The 21594-nt window shown below is 36.1% G+C and overlaps 1 protein-coding gene across 1 annotated transcript; it reads right to left on the reverse strand.

Annotated features, from left to right (window-relative positions):
* Positions 1–104: 104 nt before the first annotated feature.
* Positions 105–9384, reverse strand: clul1 (clusterin-like 1 (retinal)). Its single transcript, XM_015354517.2, has 9 exons — positions 9321–9384; positions 6153–6311; positions 5820–5968; positions 5244–5414; positions 4054–4489; positions 3373–3498; positions 1655–1869; positions 797–975; positions 105–405 (listed from the first exon to the last, which is right to left on the reverse strand). The coding sequence occupies exons 2-9, from the start codon at positions 6253–6255 to the stop codon at positions 390–392; spliced, it is 1395 nt and encodes a 464-aa protein (XP_015210003.1). The 5' UTR covers positions 6256–6311; positions 9321–9384; the 3' UTR covers positions 105–389.
* Positions 9385–21594: the final 12210 nt, after the last annotated feature.

Genomic DNA, 21594 nt, shown 5'->3' on the forward strand with positions numbered 1-21594 from the left:
TTATACAGTATATATCACATGTGTTAACAAAATAAGAAAGAACCGTTTTGAACTGCAGTATCCTTGAAAAAGAGTGATCATTTCTAGCCACTCATAACAAGATGTTTTTGTACAGGAGAAAATTTATTTTAGGAAAAACAACAATACATATTTAAATTATATACATATTATTATCATATCATGACAAAACAACATGTATTTAATAATTTATAATTAAACACATTTCTTGTATATATCTTCTCCATTTTTTCACACTCTCCAATTATCATGATATTATCAGCTTAGAACAATACAGTGACTGTACCATGATAATATTGAGAAAATACACAAGTAAGGTTCATTATTTCTATATTCTAAAGAAGGATGAAGATATTCCCATAGAGGTCTCTTCAAGCAGCATCTTGCCTGCAAACACACAAGAAAGCAGAAAAAGCAACATTTAATCCTTTTTAATTATATCTCATTATGAAAAAGTAATATAAACTTGTTAATATGGTATATGTTTTATGACTATCATTGTAGTTCTAGAAACTTCATGTGAAGATCTTGATAAACCATGTCCATTGGGTACACTTGGTGTGACTTACTGTCACAAGGCTAAAAAGACCCTTTGGTGATTACTCACTCCACTACTGTGTTTCTATAAATTTGGCTAGCCTCAACTTGGTTGATCATTTTCATGACCAGTCAGATTTGTGCTGGTAAAGGGATATTAGTTCAGACTGGAGCTCCTGCATGTGATTAGGCACAGCTCCTTGATAAACATTTTGGAAGGGTACTGTGTGACTGAGCATACCTAACCAGCTGTTTGTACATCCCCAGTGCCTCCTGTGCAATATATTTGACAAAGTCAGGGTCCTGTATTTCCAGATCTCCGGGAACACTTAGGGTAAATGTAGGCGAGTTGAGAATGTTGACTTCCACAGTTGTGTCTGAATCAAAGTTACTCTCTCCATCCTGGGGATGTGGCACCACCTGTGAATAGACACCAGAGACAGAGATATGCAAAGGTAGCTCCTGCTAAAATAAAAGAATACATTAGCGCTGTCTTTGGTGATCCTAAAATATATTTATAGTACTGTGATGCCACCTAGTGGAAACCTATTTATATGGAATGGGAACTAAGACTACTTTATTGTTTGTTCTCAAATTATGTTTCTTTTTTATTAAATGGAAGCCTGAAAAGGACCTTGGCATGTAAAGACACAATTGGGAATCACATATCTGTCTTTTGTTCTCCTATGCCTTATTTATTTGCTACTTTTTCTCTCTCCCTTACACCTGAAGAAAGCTCCACAGCCTAAACAGTGTGCTTCTTTCCATTCCTTTCTTCAGCACAGAATAAACCTTTACCTGTTCCTTTGCAGCCTCTGCATGCTGACGCAACTACATATTTGAATGTCTATAATAAAAAAAAATTAATTGGTATATCAAAAATTCTAGATTTCACATTAAAAAAAATATTTTACTAAAATTTCTTCTGCCTTCACCTTCCAAAACCTGTAATATATATTAATTTATGTCTGTTCTGCTCAGGATTTATTAAATCAATTTTGAACAATTTGTTACTTCAGTCTTCATTTCAGTCTAAATTATGTGGGTTACTAGCTAGTCCTTCTTCCCCATATTTCACTAACATTTAGTTCATTGTTACCGTGGTGATGGTGAAAACGCTCTCAGGTTCCACAGTGCTGTTTGCCAATTCGGCCACCCAGCCGAAGTAGGCAGCCATGTTTGTCAACCAGCCCACAGTGTCCTCTGTGTGGTGCTGCAGGATCTGAAGGACTTCCTCATACTGCTGGCTGGACACATTAACCAGGTAGGAGATTTCATTCAGCTCAGAGTGCAACTCTGTCACGCTGGGGCACTCTGTTCAGGGAAAACATGAAATCTGAGGCTCTTTACTGGTATAGTACAGAGAAAAAAAACTATGACCATGCCATTTTAAATTAAAAGAGATCTTCCTCATCAAAACTGAAGTAAGATCTACAGTATATCTATACAGCACATAATGTATACAGCACTACAATATTACTATTGAACCACATTGTGGAAGGTATTACAGTAATTGCTGGCATCTGTTAATTTAGCCTTTACCAAAAGGTATAATACGACAGAATAAAGGCGACTTGCTTTAACAGCTGCAGTAACTAATTTCCTTTTACAAGGTGTTGAGAACAGGAGTAATCACATCTATTGGAATGACTAACACTCAAAGTGTGAAACCATCTTTTGTCACATAAGGAAGGACAAAACAACAGATCATAAAATAGGACAAACATTCAAAGTTGAAAGAAACTTCTTTCTGAGCCCATGTACTGTATACAAGAGCTGGGAAACACTTGCAGTTTGTTTTGCAGGGCAGACCCAGTGCATGTTGCTGTCTTTATTGGGCTCAATAAAATGCAATCTGCACACAAAACTGTATCCTGCTTCTCTGATGAACATTTTCCCTCAACAAACACCTTTGCCAACAGTGCAGCAATTTGAGGCTATACATTTCTTCTCCTCTTTCTGTCTCCTCTTTAATTGACCAATATCTTATTTGTCAGTTTTTTATGAAGGTAACTGTTCATAAGAGTTAATATGAGCATATGACTGCTGCATGACTGGTGATATCATAAGGACCCTTTCAGAACATTTTGCTCTAGTGTGCACATTACTCAGTACTCTCTTCATCCCTTAAAACACTTGCACAATAAAAACATTCAAAGATATCCCATTATTATTAAGTAACTAAAGCCTGAATTAAAACAGGACCTTGATCCAGCATCGAACTGCCCATCTCACTTGTCAGTGTTTGGTGATGGGTTTTTAGTTATAACAATCTTCTATTTTTCTGTCCCAAACCCTTTAAGTTACAAATCCTTTGCTTTCATTTTATTTCTACTTATACACTACTACAGAGACATCGGGTATATGAAAGCAAAGGACTTGCAACTGCAATCCGAATGAAAAACAGGTCTTAATGTGTAAAACTGATACAGAAGCTGATCCTCACAGGATAAATGACACAGCCAGTCATTTTCCACCTGAATCCACCTCAGGTGAATCAGACTTTTTTCCTTAACCTCTTTTATGATACTCTACAAGTGTCTGTTTTCTCAGAATAAGTCTGTCTTCTACAAGATTTTTATGTGCCAAATGTATTTGTTTTAGAATTAAAAAGATTGCTAAAATACAGTACTGTATTAAGTTAAGTTATTTTTTACTTAAGTTAGATCTTAATAAAATGGGTGGAAGTTTACAGAATCAAATTGTGTGGACCTCAGTTAGTCTGAACCTGAGTGTGAATGGCAAACTGGAAACAAGCCATTGGTCTGGACTGGAGTGTAACACTGTGTATCTCTTATTATAATTGTTCTCCCATACCTTGTGAGGCCTTCTGGCATGACTGGCACCTGCTCTGAAACTGCCAACACTCAGAGCTCTGTCTGTGCAGGTCCCGGCACAGCTGTCTGCTCTGTGATGGCAGTACCTGCAGGGACAACTCTCCTTCTGTAGGGCATCCACAACAAGAAAAATCAAATACAGGCCGTTTTGTGTACCCTTTTTGTATGTCATTAGCACAGAAATAATATTTAACTCTGACAAAGAGTTGGGTTGGCCATAGTAATCCCTGTCACTGGATGTGTGCCTGTAGGTTTGTGCTGTTGTCAGTGAGGGCTTGACTGAACTTCTATTGGCTCTAAAGTCATGCTGATTCTGTTCCAGGTTCACAGTGCTGAAATTAAGTGGATGGCATGACCCACCACATTCACCACATTTCAAAGGATCGTCTTTCATGAGCTGGTTCTGGGGTTGTTGCAGTGAGTGAAGTTGTATAATCCAGTTCCTAATATGATTATTGGCACATTGTGTTTTAAAGCAATTAATCTGGCTACAATACACTTGAATGAACGAGTGTGCAATAAATTGCCTGTAGCTATCCCTTACACATACTATAAGTTAGAGAAAAAAGTCATTTTCTATTTGAAATAGGCAGATACAGTAGTGGAGGGGGGAAATAATTGATAATTCTAGTTCTTATTGAAGAAAATAAAGCCTAATTACCTTTCTCTCTGTTTGTTTCTTCAGTAACTGATTCCTGAAGATCACCAAAGGCCTGAGTTATGACAGAGCTGAACTCTTCAAAAACATTCCTCCCAAAATCAAAGAAGGATTCAAGAACATCTTCCAGGCCTAGTCCTTCAAAGAATCCAGAGTCAGGGGTCTGCTGAGAGGGATATAGGGGTTTTTCCACAAGTTCTTTTGATCTCAGGTCAGAGGTGAAGGCTGCCTGGAGGGCTTGGTCAAACTGCTTTTGCATCTTGGTGACCAGCATCACACTTTTCTCATAAAGAGAGTTTACTTCTGAGAGCAGCTGGTGAAAAGAATTCTCAATCTGGGCCACTTCGGTGTCAAAAGTTTCTGGGCTCTGCTTAAAAAGAAGATCCTGGTTGTCATGAGAGCTAAACTGGGATGACATTTTACTGAAGAATTCTTCAACCTGTGGATGGAAAAAAAATCTCGTAACCACTTCTGGCAGCAGTAGAAAACATTAGTAACTGATCCTCATTGTGTTTTAATAGGTGGGTAGCTGCGTAAGCATGTGTAGGCTGCAAAGGAACTTGAAAGTTTACATCTTTGGGTATGTTAGCCCTAATAAAATTACAGTTGTATCATATCTAATAAAACAAATACAATATTTAATTTCAAATAAATAATAAAGAGGTGTCATAACATGAAGATAATGAATATTATGTTTTGGATTAAAAAACAAGTTCCTTAAAAATTATACTTAAATATCAAACAGTCTAGATCAAACTCCTCTATTTTGTACTGATTATTTTGTTCTTATACTTAAATGTAGATGAAGCACTGAAGTATATATCTTTATACTTGTACATTGCATAGACACAAAGAGGTCTGTAATTCTATTTTGAATGTAAGGTATCTTGGATAAATCTGTTAGTGTAATGTATATGAACTGTTGCTATTAATGAATTTAACAGATACAGTACATTAAATATCCACAAAGTGATTCTTTTGGAACCCTCTTCAGGTGGGTCAGCAGGGCTCATACTGTAAGTAACAAAGGCTCCATGGCTAAAATGCAGAGTATTTTACTATCTTTCTTTTTATTTAGACCTAATGTCTAACAAGAAGCTCTACAGTACTTGTTTATTTGCACACTGGCACAGTCCCCCACCCGAACACCTACACATGCGGAGATGTTTTGTGTTTCTCAGTAGCCAGTGTACCTTGGCTGTGAATGTGGAGAAGCCCCTGCGACACCTGGAAGTGTAGAAAGAGGTGCAGGTTTGTTCCAGGCAGGGCCTGCACTCCTCCCAGGCAGACCTTAAGGAGGCTTGGCAGTGCTGCTCTGCCACCCCCAGCTGCTGCTCTACCTCCTTGGCAAGCTGCACTGCCCCCTAGTGGAAGAAAGAAGAAGATCCCTTTTATAAGCATTCATTTTCCCCCATTGGTACTGAGCATTTCAAAGTAGTTGAACTGCATAAAATTGAATATTTATATTTTTAAAATACATCTGTGTCAAACCCCCATGAAGTATTCAAGAATTTAACCATAATCTGGAACCTGCCTTTTTTGTAAACTTCCAGGACTCATTGCCTGGAGGAGAAGGCCTTGGAAAACAGATTTTCTATTTTTATGTGTTTTTCTCCCTCCTGCATGACCAGTGGTCTCATATACCTGTGTTATACATCTTTCTGTAAAGTGATGTGTGGCAATTTGTTGGGAAGGGAAGACTGATCTGACTGAACAATCATGCCATGTCCTGCATTTGTGTTTTCCTCTTGGTGGTATCGGCATCAGACCTTTTTCTTCTCACTGCTGTGCCTCAGTGAGGACATCAGGTGCTCGTGCTTCTCCTCATTCATCTCCATGATGTCCTTCATCTGCTTCACCCCAAACAGAGCCTTCTTCATCTCCTCATCCACATATTTCTGCCCGTCTTTCGACAACTCTGAATTATAAAAAGGAACGCTATCATTTTCCATTGCTTGCACTTTACCAAATTCCTGTGACAGATCATGTTTAGACATGATCTTAGTTGAGAACACAACTGGTTCTATAAATGTAAGCATTTTATAACCTGTGAGATGAGAGGCACTAACTAGCTTTATAATGAATGAATCTTTTTAACTCACTTTTAAGAGTGTCCTTGGACAGGCCTTCCTGATTTGTCCTGGGGATGCTCTGAAGAACTCCAAGTAATGTCGAACACATCACCAAGACCAGCAGCCACCTCATTTTCAGTGATCTCAGCTAATCCAATTGAAACTTGAGAAAATTTAAGATGTGGAATACTGAAATAAAAAAGAGAGGCTGTCGGTTTGTATTTGCTCACAGTTTTTTTAATGCAGTTTTTTCAACACGTAGTTAGAATGATACACATAAATACTGTTGGGGATATTGCTTAATTATATTTATCTCTCAAGAGGATATATTAAAGTTTATGTCATTTACAATAAACATATTTAAAATTCTAACTTCTTGCTTATTTTTTCATTTCATGTTGTCTGCACCACTGAACACTGCCAATAGGCAGTGATATTAAATGACCTCTTTACTCCAGTAATTGCATCAAAATGTGCAGGGGTAGAAGGCCGTTCCATCACTTAACATTGATGAGAGATATAATGATGCATTTATGACTTTAGCAATACTTTATAAATGTTAAAAAAAAGTAAATGAAAGTAAAAGAAAGTAAATCTGGTACTAGACCCTTGGCACCAACGTGACTTTGAATGCATTTACAAAAGTAACTGTATTTTATATAGTTTTGAAAATGTTTCCCTGAATCTGGCAACTAAATTTGCTGTTTTGATGCATCATGTTCAGAGACAGATACAGTAACCCTTTGGACACTATATTATTGTACAAACATATCTGTATGTTAATGTTAATGTTAATGTAAAATTGTTAATTTTACATGCCAAAATTAATTTTGTTTATCATGACATTTTTGTGTTTAGTATATTTAGTAGCATGTCATTTTATTTAAAGAAATATTTGTTTTTAATTAATCTGTTTATTCCACAGCTTGCCAACAATCATAGGCTAAAAGAAACCATTTGACTTTGTTCGGTATGTCCTGACAGGTGGGGTACCTTGCTATTTGAAGTTAAATAATTTAATCTTTTAGAATAGTGTCAGAACCAAATTTATTTGAAGATTTAACCCCACCACCATTATTATATGGTGAAAAGAGAAGAAAGACAACAACATTTCGGCTGTGGATGTAATACTGTTGTATAAGTAAATGCTATACACTGTATGCACTCTAGAGATGACGTGTTTGAACGTCAAAGCCCCAGCTTTGTTGTCGAATGACTAGAACATTTTGTCTCTGATTGTAATGGATTAAATTCATTTAAGAGTTTGCCTTTTGAGTATTATCATATTTGCTTTCCTGGAACATAATTTAAAATTGCTTTGAACTACATTAGTAACATTTATATATGTTGCTTTCACCATCTTTTAATATTACATAGAGCTTTTGTTAGCTGCTGTATTCTAAAGCATTACTTCACCCTGGCAAAAAGAAGATTATAGTATGTTTGGTCACGATCCAAACTGACCTAAATGATAGAATACTACTGAAATGTATATCGTATCTGTCTGAACATTTCTTGTATTATGCTTATTTTAACCTTATTCGAATTGATTTTTTTATTAAAAGAAATAGCTTTAGCATCCCTGTACCAATTTGTACTATTTGACTATTTTTTACTCCGTTTATTCCGGAGTTTAAAAAATTTCCCATCAGAAAAGTGTGACAAAAGGAAGATTGTATTTTCCTAAAAGGAAGTGGGTAAGTGATGCGATTTAAGGATCAAAATCAGCCTTAAACTACTGTAGGTCACCAACATCAACTTTGGTCAAGCTGTAAAATGCAGCTATTATTCTTTTGATTGTTCTTAAATGTCTCATGCATTTCTTATCCTCAGAACAGTGACTCTTTGTCAGTAAATGAAGATGTTGGCTATGCCTTTGAGTATATATTTATTAAAACTGATTAGCAAAACCAAAACAACATACTGGAGGATCTTAACATATTTTAAGTAACAAATACATCAATACAACTGCTAAAGTTACCAGACAGAGGCTTATTTGTATATGAAATATCACAATTTGGACCGATAAGGAAATGTAAGAATTCATAAGTTCACTTTACACACTAGACCCCCAGAAAATCTAAAGCCCCAAGCTTTTTTTGTTTATTCATTAATACATGTATACACAGTATATACACTGATGATAGTAGAATTACATATTACATATTTAAATATCAATATATTTTTTTAATTCTCAAGTGGTGAAACTCAAACCTACAATTTCTATAAAGTCAATCCAATCCCTTCCAAAATGTATTATACACACAATATATAATACATAGGAATAGGTAACGGGTTTATTCCATGCTGAAAAGAAAAGAAAGGAAACAAAGTTTCGGCTGTGGAGCCGAAACATCGGATTTCCTTTCTTTTCTTTTCAGCATGGAATAAACCCGTTACCTCTTTCTTTGCAGCCTACGCATGATGACGCAGCTACCTACTTGAACTACATACTGTATATAATACATATATCACTTGGGTGTTTCCTAACTGTATAAAGTTTGTATTCTAATAGAAATTGTTCACTTGCCATTTTATAAGCTGTGCTAAATAAACTGTTGTCACAAGTGCATTTCTAGCAGCAATTCAATACTGATTTACATCATTGTATAATTCAGACGTCCTTTATTAATTCACAATGTTTTTAAAATGCTTCATCAACGTATTTCATAATTTAGATAATACATAACAAAAAAGAAAGCCTTACACATTTTGGATACAGACAGTAGTTACAAGAAGTTATAGTATGTATATTGACTCAGTTTCTACTAACACATTCTACTGCGATAACAGCTTTGATTGTAATGAATACATCTTACTTTGGAATGCGAGGAAACCAAACTAGTTATTTGAAAACAAATTCATATTGATTGAAATATTCTAAATTCTGATCACAACAAGAGGTAAGCCTTACATGAGTAACCAGTATGAATTGTTATAGGTGCTGATCCAGCATACAATATTTACCAGTCAGAACTAATTGACTCACTGTCAGATGTTCCTTATCATTTACATCTACTTATAATAATAACTAATATAATAACTAAACAGATATAAGTAGTTAATTTTTTAATTCCACTAAAAGTATTTTAATTTATTATTTGCTTACATGTACCAAATTAAACTTTCAATTTACATTACTGAAATATACACTGGCACATCTCTAATTAAAAACAAATGTATCAACTTCTTACTTACAAGACTGTAAAACTTCAGCCTTCGCCAAAACAGCAAAAGCATTCAAGTCCGTGCAGTGCTATTCTTTACCAAGGATCTTTCTATTTATACAGCTACTCAGCATAAATCCTATTAACGCATTTGCCTTATTGTGACCATGAATCAGGATGAAGGTGTTAGTATACTTGTTAATTAAGAAGTGTTAATACTGTATTTTACACAGAGTTTAGTATGTTACTGCACAAAGGATGCATTCAACATGCATCAGATAAAATGCATATGTGATGGGTAGTGGGGAAATTACCCAGGGGAAATTAAAAATAACAAGAAACAACACCCTTCTTTGTTCAAATTAAAAACTCAATACAGATCAATTACTAACATGACAATAACCATCTTTGTTATCTTTTCAGCAAGATGTTTCAGCATTTGATCTTTTCTGTTGTTGAATAAACACAACAATACATACCTAGAGCACAAAGAAAGCAGAGCATGACTTCAGCCTCTTCCTCTACACAGGACGATACATTTTAGGGGGCTTAATTAAGCATGGTACAGTATACTACTCATGTAATACAGCAAAAGGTAATCTTCAGCTGGATGGCCATATGGAAATACACAAGACTGTACATATACAATAGGGTACTTGTAAGTATACTATATATATTAGGAAGAGTGTCAAGTCTATCCACAATTACAAGTTCTTCCACTTTATTAAAGCTAGTGCAAAGACGTCTGTGTCAAACTGGAAAATAATGTAAATTAGCAGACTTTATACTTATTCATATTTATCAATTGTGTTTTGTGATGACCGAAAAAAAAAGTCTAAAAGTAAAAAAAGCTAGTGCAAACAGCAGAATATCCCTCCATACAGGCCCAGTTCAAAAGTTTAATCTATCACCAATTTCAAATGTCAAGACTTGTTCCCCTTTTCTGGAAAACCAATGCCTGTGCAACTGAGAGCCATCAAGAAGTACTATTTTGGGAATCAGCAACTGACATGAGGGTTGAAATTTTAATGAAATTGTTTCTAATGTTTTAAGTGAAAACCAAATTAAAAAAATGTAAATTCAACCTTGGGTTTAAAATCATGCTTGGAAAAAAGAATAAACAAGAAAGTCCTTTGGGCCTGCTGAAATGAGTGGTGTGTTCATCACACAGAGAGGGTAAAGCACGCATGAAACAGAATCAATATGCTAAACAATTGGGGAGAACGTTCTTAGTTTAGGGGATCAGTTTTTTAGGAAAGCCTTTCAGGCATAATCTGTTTCACATATGGAGTGAACAAATTCCAAAACAGTACACTTTTTTTCCATTTAATTCAGAAACAATACCAGAAACCCCCAGTCAGATCCGTGTCCCCCTCTGTAGTGTCTCATTCCTAGAGCAGTCTGTTTAGCTTGGAAGTTTCAGTTTAGCCCAGGAATTTCTTAGGAATCATTAGGATTTCAAAGAAATTAGGGATTTTAGATTATTATCTAGGTTTATTAAACCATCACCAAAACAAGAGTTGTACCCAAGGAATAAAAAAAATGACAACAAAACACCAATCCACAAAAAGCTGGATAGCACTGAGTCAGATAACTATAGACCAACAAGCATTACTTCTATTACATGTAAAGGGAAGGAGAGGTCAATTAGAGTTTAACAGGTAGATTTATTTCTGTGATAATCTCTATAATAAGATTATAGGAGTTCGTCAACATGTGTAACTAAGTTGTTAGACTACTTCAAGCAAGCTAAAGCAGAAATGGATATAAATAGAGCTTATGGTATGGTATAGTCAGACTCCTTTAGAGGGCATTAAAGTTTCAAATAAAGAAGTGAAAAAGGTTATGTAAAAGTCACTGTGGCAGGCTGGTCTTTGAAGGCACTGTACCAACCACACAACTTGATACCCGAGGCCACCAAAGTTCTATGGCTCTTGTAGCCACACTAGGTGTGTTACATCACGCCCCCGGAGAACTCACCGCCCTCAATCAACTCCTTCACATTCCAGGGCAGTTTCCAATTAACTAATCAGGCACACCTTCTTTCACCTGCCTACTTAAACTAGCCTGACACACCACTCTTAGCTCAGTATTGGGTTTTACCTAGCAAGAGCTGCATTGTTTCCTGTTCCCTCTCTGCAAGATTTCTAGGTTTTCTATCTCTTATCTATTAAAGGTGCATGGTCTGCCCCGGGAACTTTGTTTACTTTTGTAATATTTCGCAAAAATTAGAATATTGGAAAAATATCTGAACTGTTAGAATCCAAACCAGGAATCCGAGAGCTGGGAGAAGGCGTTCAACAGAACCAGCTTTATTCAGCCTGTGGAGTGGGAGATTACACAAAGACAGTCCCCTACCACACACAATTCTCAAAATTCAAAAGCAGATGAGGCTTCTTGTGTACACATTTTTGCATCACAAAGGTTCTTGATTTTCCACTGGCCATTATCTTGAACTCATTCAAGTGCATTCTGTTTCCTACCTCACCTTTTAGCATATGCTCCATGTTAGTAACTTTCTTTTTCTCATTGTAAGAGTGCTACAGTACACTGCTTTGAGTTCAGGGTTCAGGGTGCTACACAGCCCAAGTCTTCCAAAACAAATTAATATATTCAGTCCTTGAAACTGGGATGTGTCAATGGTAAGTTTGAAATAAAAAATAGGAAAGCAGGGGTTTGCTTAACAAGTTTCCATGTTGCCTTTAATAATAAGGAAATCACTGCCAGGGAAGAAAGGAAATGCAAAAATTTTGGTGTCTTATCCATCTCTTTCTTGAAGGACAGCATTGTTACTCTTTGCATCCCTGTAATCACACTACACTTATTCCTGCACTTTTCACTTCACCACATCTAGAGAGAAAGAGTTATCAAGCCATCACACTAAAACACTTGCATTTTCTTTTTTGATACTTAAAAGGGTTTGATCCATTATCCATTTCATCCATTATATTAACAGTCAGTCTTTAATCACTGCTCATCTTTAGTTCTAGTACCTTGTGTGAAGCCTCATAGGCTGGGTCCCTGGAAGTGCCATGCCTTTAATTCAATTGCACCCTTTAATTCAATTGCACCCTTATTTGAGAAGGTGACAGAAGTTCCTGGCAACAGGTGCTCAAATGAGGAGGAGGTGTGTCTCACTAATGGATATAAGTCTGGGAGAAGCAATGGGTCTCAGAGGAAGCACCAGATGAAGTAACACAGACATCGAGAGTGAGTAATATTGTCACGATCGCAAACCCCTCCTCTTAAGGGCACTCCAGCCTTTCCTCGTTTGCCTCTTCCCCCGCATCTGTTCCCTGTTTCCACCCTGTTTCAGTTCAACTTTATAAGCCAGGCGCTCACTTCACTTGTGGCTCTGATCTCCGCATTGTGTGAGCCTGGGACCGGGTTGCACCTGGCTCTGTTATGTTTTTAGCTTCCTGCTCCTGCTCCTGCTCCTGCTCCTGCTCCCCCCGCCGGTCCTGACCCGGCACCTGTTTTTAATCCCTGGTTTTCGGATGGATTACATGGCCATGGACCTTTGCTTTCATTTTGGATTTCCCCTTTGGATTTCTACTGGACTGTTTGCCTCGGCCACACCTCCCCCGTGCACCAGCGCACTTCGGACATGCCCCCCCTGTTTTTATCCCCATATTTCTGCATGACATTTTCCCCAGTGTTTCCTCACTATTTCAGATTGTGTCGTCTGCATAGGGTCTGGAGAGAACTGTTCCGTTACAGATATAGTGCTAGAGAATGTGCTAAAGAGAGAAACTGAGACAGATAAAGAGATCCGGGCCAGAGTAAAAGAGGGAGAGCGTTGTACTTAGAGTACAAGGCAGACAGGCTGCAAGGTTCCCAAGCATCGGCGGGGGAGAAAGCTGTGAGTAGATCAGTCTGAAGAAAGAGGAACTTGTGAAGAGAGATTAAAAGCGCTGCCTGCAAGAGAAGCTGAAATGCTGGAAAACCTTACTATAATATAGAGAGCTGCAATATGAATGATCAGGACTGCGAGTAAAGCTGAGAGTTAGTAAAGCTGTATCCATGCTGAACCCTCTAATGATACAGTATATGGCATAGATGAACTCAAACCTGTAATCTTTCTTCCAAAGACCACAAGTCCAAGGTTACTGTTGATCATCCAAAGGAAGATCCAACAACGGGGGTCTGAACTCTGCAAGGTGGGTATCAGAACAATCCCTGATAGCATATCCAACTTGTGGTGTTGCACCTTAAAAGTGAGAACCCAACTTCTTATCGTTGGTTAACTCATTGGTTCCTCATCTCTCTCCAGTTGAACTGTCAATCTGACTTTTCCAACCATGTGACTGGAAGCAGTCCAAAAATCTTTGTGTTCGCAAACCCACGAAGATTTTCCCCTGATCAATAAAATAAGACATCTGGACTCTTTTTTTTGTCAACATCTTGCATATTCAAAACAAAGTTACAGTCAGGACAAACCAATTTCTCCTCACCTGTCTAACTTTTGGCCAGACCCAAGAAGACAAACTGTGCAAAGACTTTCAATACCAAAGTTCAGCCATACTATCTTCTAGCAGAGCTGCCTGAGGGTCAATGCTAACTGCTGAGACCCAGCAAAAGGAAAAGCTCTCTCTCTCTCCTCTCTGCACCAGGACATTCCCAGGCTGAGCAAGCAGCTGCTAAATCAGATCACAAACTAATCCAGCCCAGCTCCATCCATTCAGCAAGAAGCATGAAGTCATCAAGTACAGTACATTTGGCCAATGGATTTTTAAATCTAAAACTTCTTTATTCACATTATAATTCTTGAGACTTGAACTGTTATTCCAAACAAGTTTGTTTATGCATATTTACTTGTACAGTATCTGATGTAATTGATTTATGTGATGTCATTACAGGAGACTGGCAAAACTTACAAGATACAGTAGACCATCGCACATATAGTCCATGTATTTTAATTCCGAGGTTAACGTCTCCATATAATCTCTATCAGCTTCTGTATCACAGCTTCTTCAAGTGAACAATCAGCTTCTGTATCACAGCAGATCGTTGCTGTATTTGTTATGTATGTTTAGGCATTATATTGTTATATCTAGAATCTGTGTATGAGACTGTAAATTGTATGATTCCTAAAAGTTATCAAGTACTCTTGCAATTTCTGATTGTTACAATAAACTAAAACCCCCATATCACTACAACACACAGGACATTGAAATATAATACAGAAGTGGTTGTTTAGTGTGAATAAGCACAGTAAGCAGTTATTTACTTGGCTTCTTAGTTGCAGTGAATAAGTGATAGCCAAGAACCCAATGAGATGCAGGGGCTTAGAGTCAGTGGTACAGTATAAGTTGAGTGTAGATTTGGGCATAATTTAAGTAAAGATGTTACCTAAAGATTATTTAAATATTCAGATATCTATCAACAATTACAAGCTCAACTACCAAGAGCATGATTGTGAAAGCTGCTCCCTCTACAGTATCGGCCAAAATTAAATAAACCTACCTCCAATTATCAAAGCTGTACTTTGTTCCTGCTTCCTAGGAGCTCCAACTTTAAGAAGATTGTGGCACACCCCACCAAGAGCCATCAGGAAGTATTCATCTTTGAAGTTTTGATTTAATCTAGGACCTAGATTAACTGATCTGAGTAAATAAAAACTCACAATAACTGTTTCTTAGAGAAAAATATGTTCTGCTACTAAGGAGACTACTACCTTAAAACCCAATCACCATTAACCTCATGCAAGCCCCTTTTATAAACTAATATACCACTAATCATCCCTACAGTATGTAAGAAAGTGTACTCAAGCCCTTAATAACCAATAATACAATTAACTGTCACACCCTGTGAAACGTCTTATATGTGTAAGAGAGTCTTTGGAGCCCTCTAGTGGCATTTTACCTGTTACTGCAGTTCATCTGTAGATTGGCCTGCCAGATAAACAAGTACAGATAAAAACAAAACTGCGGACCAGATGTTAGAATGGCCGACAACACTGGCATGAGCAGATTCACAGGCTGTGTAGTAAAGAAACAATCCAAGTCCAAAACACTTTTCACTAGACACAATAAAAGAGATATTAACATTTCACAGTTTCATATCAACTTCAAAAATCCAATCTTTCTGTAAGAAACAAAGAATGTTCCCAGATCAAGCAGTGTTTGAATGTTGAATTTGTTTAACCAGGAAGATCAGTTACTTTACAAATATATAATTTTACAACACAAAGTTAAAACTATTAGCAGTAAGAACAGCAAGGTTGGCCAATGGCCTCTTCTGGTTTGTAACCCCTCCTGTATATTGTCATATTCTCCTACAGTCTGCAGTTATGAGACAAATTGGAATATATGATCAGATAATAATATACTGTATATACTAACATATCACATTCAGGAAATAATTAACATTGAATACACATTATAATCCAATCTCATCAAATCATGAACGGACTTATTTTTTATTATTTATAGCACAAAGAGGAATAACCAATGTGTATATATATATAAATTATAAATATTAAAAAAATGAGGCTATTAAGCAATTTACACATAAAAAATGAATACTTTTTTGTGCAAAAACTAAATGTTATCTGGACAGTATTATATTGGCACATTAAAAATGTCATTAGTTGCCTTAAGACCTTTATAACTATAGACAGTATAGAATTTTAAACATTCTACAATTCTATGCCATCATATAATTTAAATATGATATTTTGTTTCTTGGAAATAAATGTTATGTGGCTATAATTCTTAGTTGAAAAAATCTACAATTAAAAAGCAACAAAGCAGAGAACTTGGAATAATTAGATATAAACACTGTTATAAAGTTTTCATAGATGCCATTCAGCTGAAGATGTTCTGGTATGTTTATGATGTATGGCCTTCTATGTATAAGACGTCCTTTCTAACATAATGGCACAATTGAAGTGTGTTAAATTGTGGCATGTTTTCTGCCTTGACATTCAGCTTTAAAACTAAAATACAAATACTTTGTCTTAGTATTAAATTATATGAGGTTGTCCCCTGACATGTAATTTGTAACAAAAACCCTATTTAATCATAATCCTCTGTGGAGAGTTATGACCCAGTAAATAAGGTCTCAGCATCCTAATTAGAAACAGTAAAATTCTAGTCCAGAGGTTACCTGGAAAACAGCTGTTGTGTATGATTGCAAGTAGTCCTCAAGCTGTATTTCTTAACCTCAATTAGGTTAAACGATGAAAAAAAAAAAAACTGCAGCACATTTCACATTTTATTGTAGAATATGTGAGAGATTATCTTTCTGTTATATTTAGATCAATTTTCACATGTATTTTTTTAAAAAGTCAGTTTAATTTTTTTAACTTTGTTTTAAGCATTAAGATGGGCCACCAATAATAATACTACTGTTCTCAAGAAACAATGGTTGTAAAATGTACACAGTTTAAAAAAAAGAAAATACATATATGTTACAAGTTATTGCATTACATGACATATACTGTATAAATTCAATATCATGACACGAGTCAATGGAAGAAGGAAATAGATGTTGCTGTTTTAAGTTCAGGAAATTCTACCATAGTTGTCCCTCGATGAACCAAAGGTGAGTTTGGTTTTTTTAATCCTTCTTATTAGGTGTAAACTTTAGGAAATGCATCCGATTCTCTCTTGCAACATCATCACAACCTGATTAAGTAAACTGAGGTTTAATAATATGGTAAACAAAACCATTTTGCAGACTGGAATGAGTCAAGGTCACAAAACATCTATAAAGCACGACACTAAAACTGTTTTTTAGCATATGGGAAAATGCTAAAGTAAAAGCATAAGGAGTGAGGTAAAGAATCATAATTGGTAAAATATTTCCTTATTGCCGTCTACACATAGAGATTTTTAATCTTTTTATTTTAGAGAACAGATTAAACCATTTTAAGTACACATGACATTACACAACTGTCCTTTTACGATACAAATGTGCAAATATACATCATAGATGTAAATTTAGTCTATTGTTATCTGTTCCCTTAATATTTTACAATGATTTTACCCACTTCTTATCTAACCATAAAGATTCAAAATAAGGAAGATGTATAAGTTTTACATGATTATGAAAAGGGGAAAGGTATGTAGAGTAAATATACATTCTTTATTCAAGTTTCAGTTGTTCTGTATCTCGATAAATTCAGACTTTAAAGGTTAAATGTACTTAACCTATCTAGACCAATATTTGACAAATTTGTCCATCTGTAATTTAAGTGAAAATGTTAATTGTTCCATTAAATAAATTTAATTTATTAACTGAATCCAATCATTTATTATTGGTAAATCTCTGAGAAGCCATTTTCTTGTCATTGCCTTTTTATCTGCAGTTAAAATAACTCCAAACAGATATTCATCAGTACCCCTCAAATGAGGATCAAGCTTGCTCAAATGTAAAGAGTAAATGGATTCCTTGTGAATATATTGTCCAGGGTCCCATGTAAATCTATCCAGAAAAGCCTTATTAGAAAATATGCCAAAGATTACCTTCTTGGTTTCCACACTGTCTCAAACACTGGGGAGCTTTCCCCAGTAAGGTCTACCTTCTGCCTAGGAATAATAAAGAATCAAATAATCTTTTTCCACCAATGGTACTTCTCTTTTTACAGATTACTTTAAGTAAAGGTTGTAACTAGCCTTATCAGAAGTAAAGCAAAATCAAAATGTGTTTTCACACATGTATGTTATGTATTCAATAACTGTCTGCTCCTACATTCAGACTGCCACTTATTTAACATATTAAACACATGGAAGGTCACAAATGATGGTTACATTCAGCCAATGTTGCTCATTAGGTGGAAGCCTAGCTCTCAAAATCTCACCCTGCTGATTCATCTCATCCAGGGTATGAGAGGAAGTCCTGGCCTTGGTGTCCACTTCTGTTCTCTGGTTTATACTCAACAGTTCATTCTGAATAAACTATTCTGGTTTGACCTTGTTAGTGCCATTAAGTATTTTGTGAATTCTTGAGTGAAGTATTTGGTAATATTCAAATCATAAATAATATCAGGCCCACCTGAAGAAGGCTCCACAGCCAAAACGTTGTGTTCTCTTTCTTCTTTTTTTCAGCATGGAATAAACCTATTACTTGTTCCTTTGCAGCCTACGCATGCTGACGCAGCTACCCACCTGAACTACAGTACTACCACCCTTGGTTTAGGCGAACTAGGCGACTGTCTAGGGCCCTGTGGCCACCAGGGGGCACTCTCAATGTGCAACACAACATATAATTGTTTTTTAATCCGCACATTCAGACATGAGTCAAAAGTAGTAAATGAGTTTCATCATTGCCGTAAAATTAGGATATCAGTGCTGTTTCAGCTGCTGCTACACTGAATGCTGTTCATTTAATTTTGGAAAGTAGTAAATGTTGTGATGATCATGTGTATTGTCATTGTGTAGTGTTTATGCTGTAAAACAACTTTCCCCTAGGGGACAATAAAGCTTGAAATTGAAAATTGAAATTGAATTTATCAATTGTATTAATCTTTCACTGCATCTAACATGCAAACAATGTTATAATGGTTTAAAATTAAAATCATATAGTTGCCACTGGTAAAAGCACATCGTCCGCCAAAAGGACATATATTGTGCGCTGAGAAAAAGTTCTGAAAAAAAGAGCAGGATAACCGATCTCAAAACAGAGGTATGTCAAATCAAGTCACTGTTATAATGCATTTGTATTTGGTTTTGAGTCTTTCAGATCCACATAACTAGTGAACGGTAGTCAAGCCAAATTTTCTAGGTTGACATGTAGACTACTGAGATGTGTTTCAAATGAACAGATTTACGTTTCATGTTATGACTTCAATATTAAAATACGTTATCTTAGTAAAATGTGTGCTTCTTGTTCTTGCTTGTAAGTTATTTATTCTTTGTTATTATGTGTTCTTCATGGTAGGTTAATAAAAGTTTTCTAGTTATATAATTAATTTATTTAATTGTTCTAAATAGTAAAATACATTTGGGGTGGGAGCTGATGATAGTAATATATGAACAAATTGTAATCTGGAAGGGCCCCTTTCCAAGATCTTGCCTAGGGCCTTCAGTCAGGGCTATCCCTGATTCACATTATCATCATCATCACATCACTGTCAACAGCTGCTTATCACGGAGGCCTGGAGACTATCCTGTGGACCATAGAGTGCAAGGTGAGATACACCCTGGACAGGACTCAAATCTATTGCAGGGCACACACAGACACAAACATGCACACACTCACACCAGGGCCAACATCTACAGAAGCCAAGAAACCTACCAACACGTCTTTTTTTTTTGTGGGAGGAAACTAGAGCACATGGAGAAAACCCCAGATGATGGAATTGAACACAGGTCCCCAGTGCTTCAAGGCAGAAATCCTAAACACTGTGCCACTGTGACACCTCCATCAATAAATATGTGCAACAAATTTGAATAATTTCTGTTAGGCACATTGTGCCTTCTGCATTTTGCACAAGTTGGGTGGGCTATTAACGTAAAGTTAAATGCAACCTCCTGGAACATGGCAGTGGTGTTCTTGAGCTTGAGAACATTCCTCAGGAATATAAATGTAATATGTCTCATGAAGTAAACTGCTGATATTATGTATGTGATATGAATCAATGGGAAATGATGCTCTGAAATTGTATCATACAGACTACAACAAAAATAAAATACATTCTCGTCTGTAGGTGTAAATCATTTCTATTTATTTTTCACTGTTGTTCATTTTTCTGTTACTATAGTATTTCACTTTAAAATTTTAACTACCAAAGCCAACTGTTTTCTTTATCTTATAAACATAGTTACATGATAAAATTATATGAAGTACAGAATTTCTCAATTCTTATAAAGATAAATATACACTGAAATATCAAATTTACTTGGAAAAAAACTGGAGTTGCAAACAAATGACAGAACTTGCACTAAAGGGTGAGGAAATAAGCAACACAGTAATTACATCTTAGAAGTAGGTCTAGAATAAACCCAAAATAAAGATCTAATGTACTACATTTAAAGAAAGCACCAAGAATACTTGCACTCTTTTAAGTGTGCTTCTTACTTTGTCTAAACTCTACAAAACACTCTTGAAAACTGCTGAAAAGTATTGCGGTCAAAGAGACTGACAGACAAATGGAAGCACTCTTCACATATGTTATAGAAAGGCAGTCAACGCAACCTCTAGCCACAAAAATCAATAACTCTAATCTCTGAAATCCCAACAACAACATAGGAAGAACTAATTAAATACAGACTGAAGATAGGAAGCAGAAAAACTATGTCGTAGAAGCAAAATTTCCTCCCTTTCCCTAGAATGATCCTTTGTTATATTTATTAGATGACAGTGTTTCTTTGATACTTGCCATGAAAACTGCTAATCAGAAATCTGAAAAGAATTTTGGGAAATTAACATAAGGGATACAAAAAACCCAAAGACACTAGTTGAACTAACTGAAATGTTCCAACTCATAAAAAATATCTACAAAAGATAAAAACAACATTAAAGATTGCCTTGGTATTCAAAAATAGTATTTTAGTCCAATAAATACAGCTTCATAAGAAATGTCTCACAGCCTAATGCTAGGATGAGCTCTGTGGAGGCTAGAGAATATTGTACTTATGCAAAGGTTATACTAGAAATGAGTATATGTGATACTAACAAGCATCTCCACCCCCTCTTTTACAGTGTTGAAAATTATGTCTTTTCAGATTTTTGCAATGTTTGTACAGTTACAAGTACACTATTAATCATCTTTCCATGACCTACATTTATAGTAACAGTACAACAGTATTACAGGAACAGTTTTTCACTGAGTCAACTCTTGATTTAAGAAAAACCTAAATCACATGTAAAAGGATGCACAACATCCAAATAACTGAAATGGAAAACTGAGATACAGAACAGTACAACTCTTCTTTATAACCCTGACTAGCTCAGTTGGTAGAGCATGAGACTCATAATCTCAGGGCAGTGGGTTCATGTCCCATGTTGGGTGCAAGGTTCTCTTATAACCCATACTGAGCAGCAGCAGTATGGGGTGGTGTAGGGTCACATATCTGTGACAACAGCAACACCACTTGTGCTATCTGTGTTGAAGACAGGCCTGGCAATCTACTTCTGTGTCTTACCATGAAAACTCTATGGATAGTGATGGTGGAATTTTCCATAGGGTCGCCATGAGTTGATACTGACTTGACAGCACTCAACCCCCCATGACTCTTCTTTAATGAAAAAGGGGTCTGTATGAAGTGAGCCATCTATCAGTCACACCATGTTTCAGAGAGAGACAGTAATTAATTACCAAACCCTTTGGCCATGTTTTACATACAGTATGTTTCTTC

The sequence above is a fragment of the Lepisosteus oculatus genome, chromosome 6 (genome assembly GCF_040954835.1).
Source record: "Lepisosteus oculatus isolate fLepOcu1 chromosome 6, fLepOcu1.hap2, whole genome shotgun sequence".
NCBI classification, from domain to species: Eukaryota; Metazoa; Chordata; class Actinopteri; order Semionotiformes; family Lepisosteidae; genus Lepisosteus; species Lepisosteus oculatus.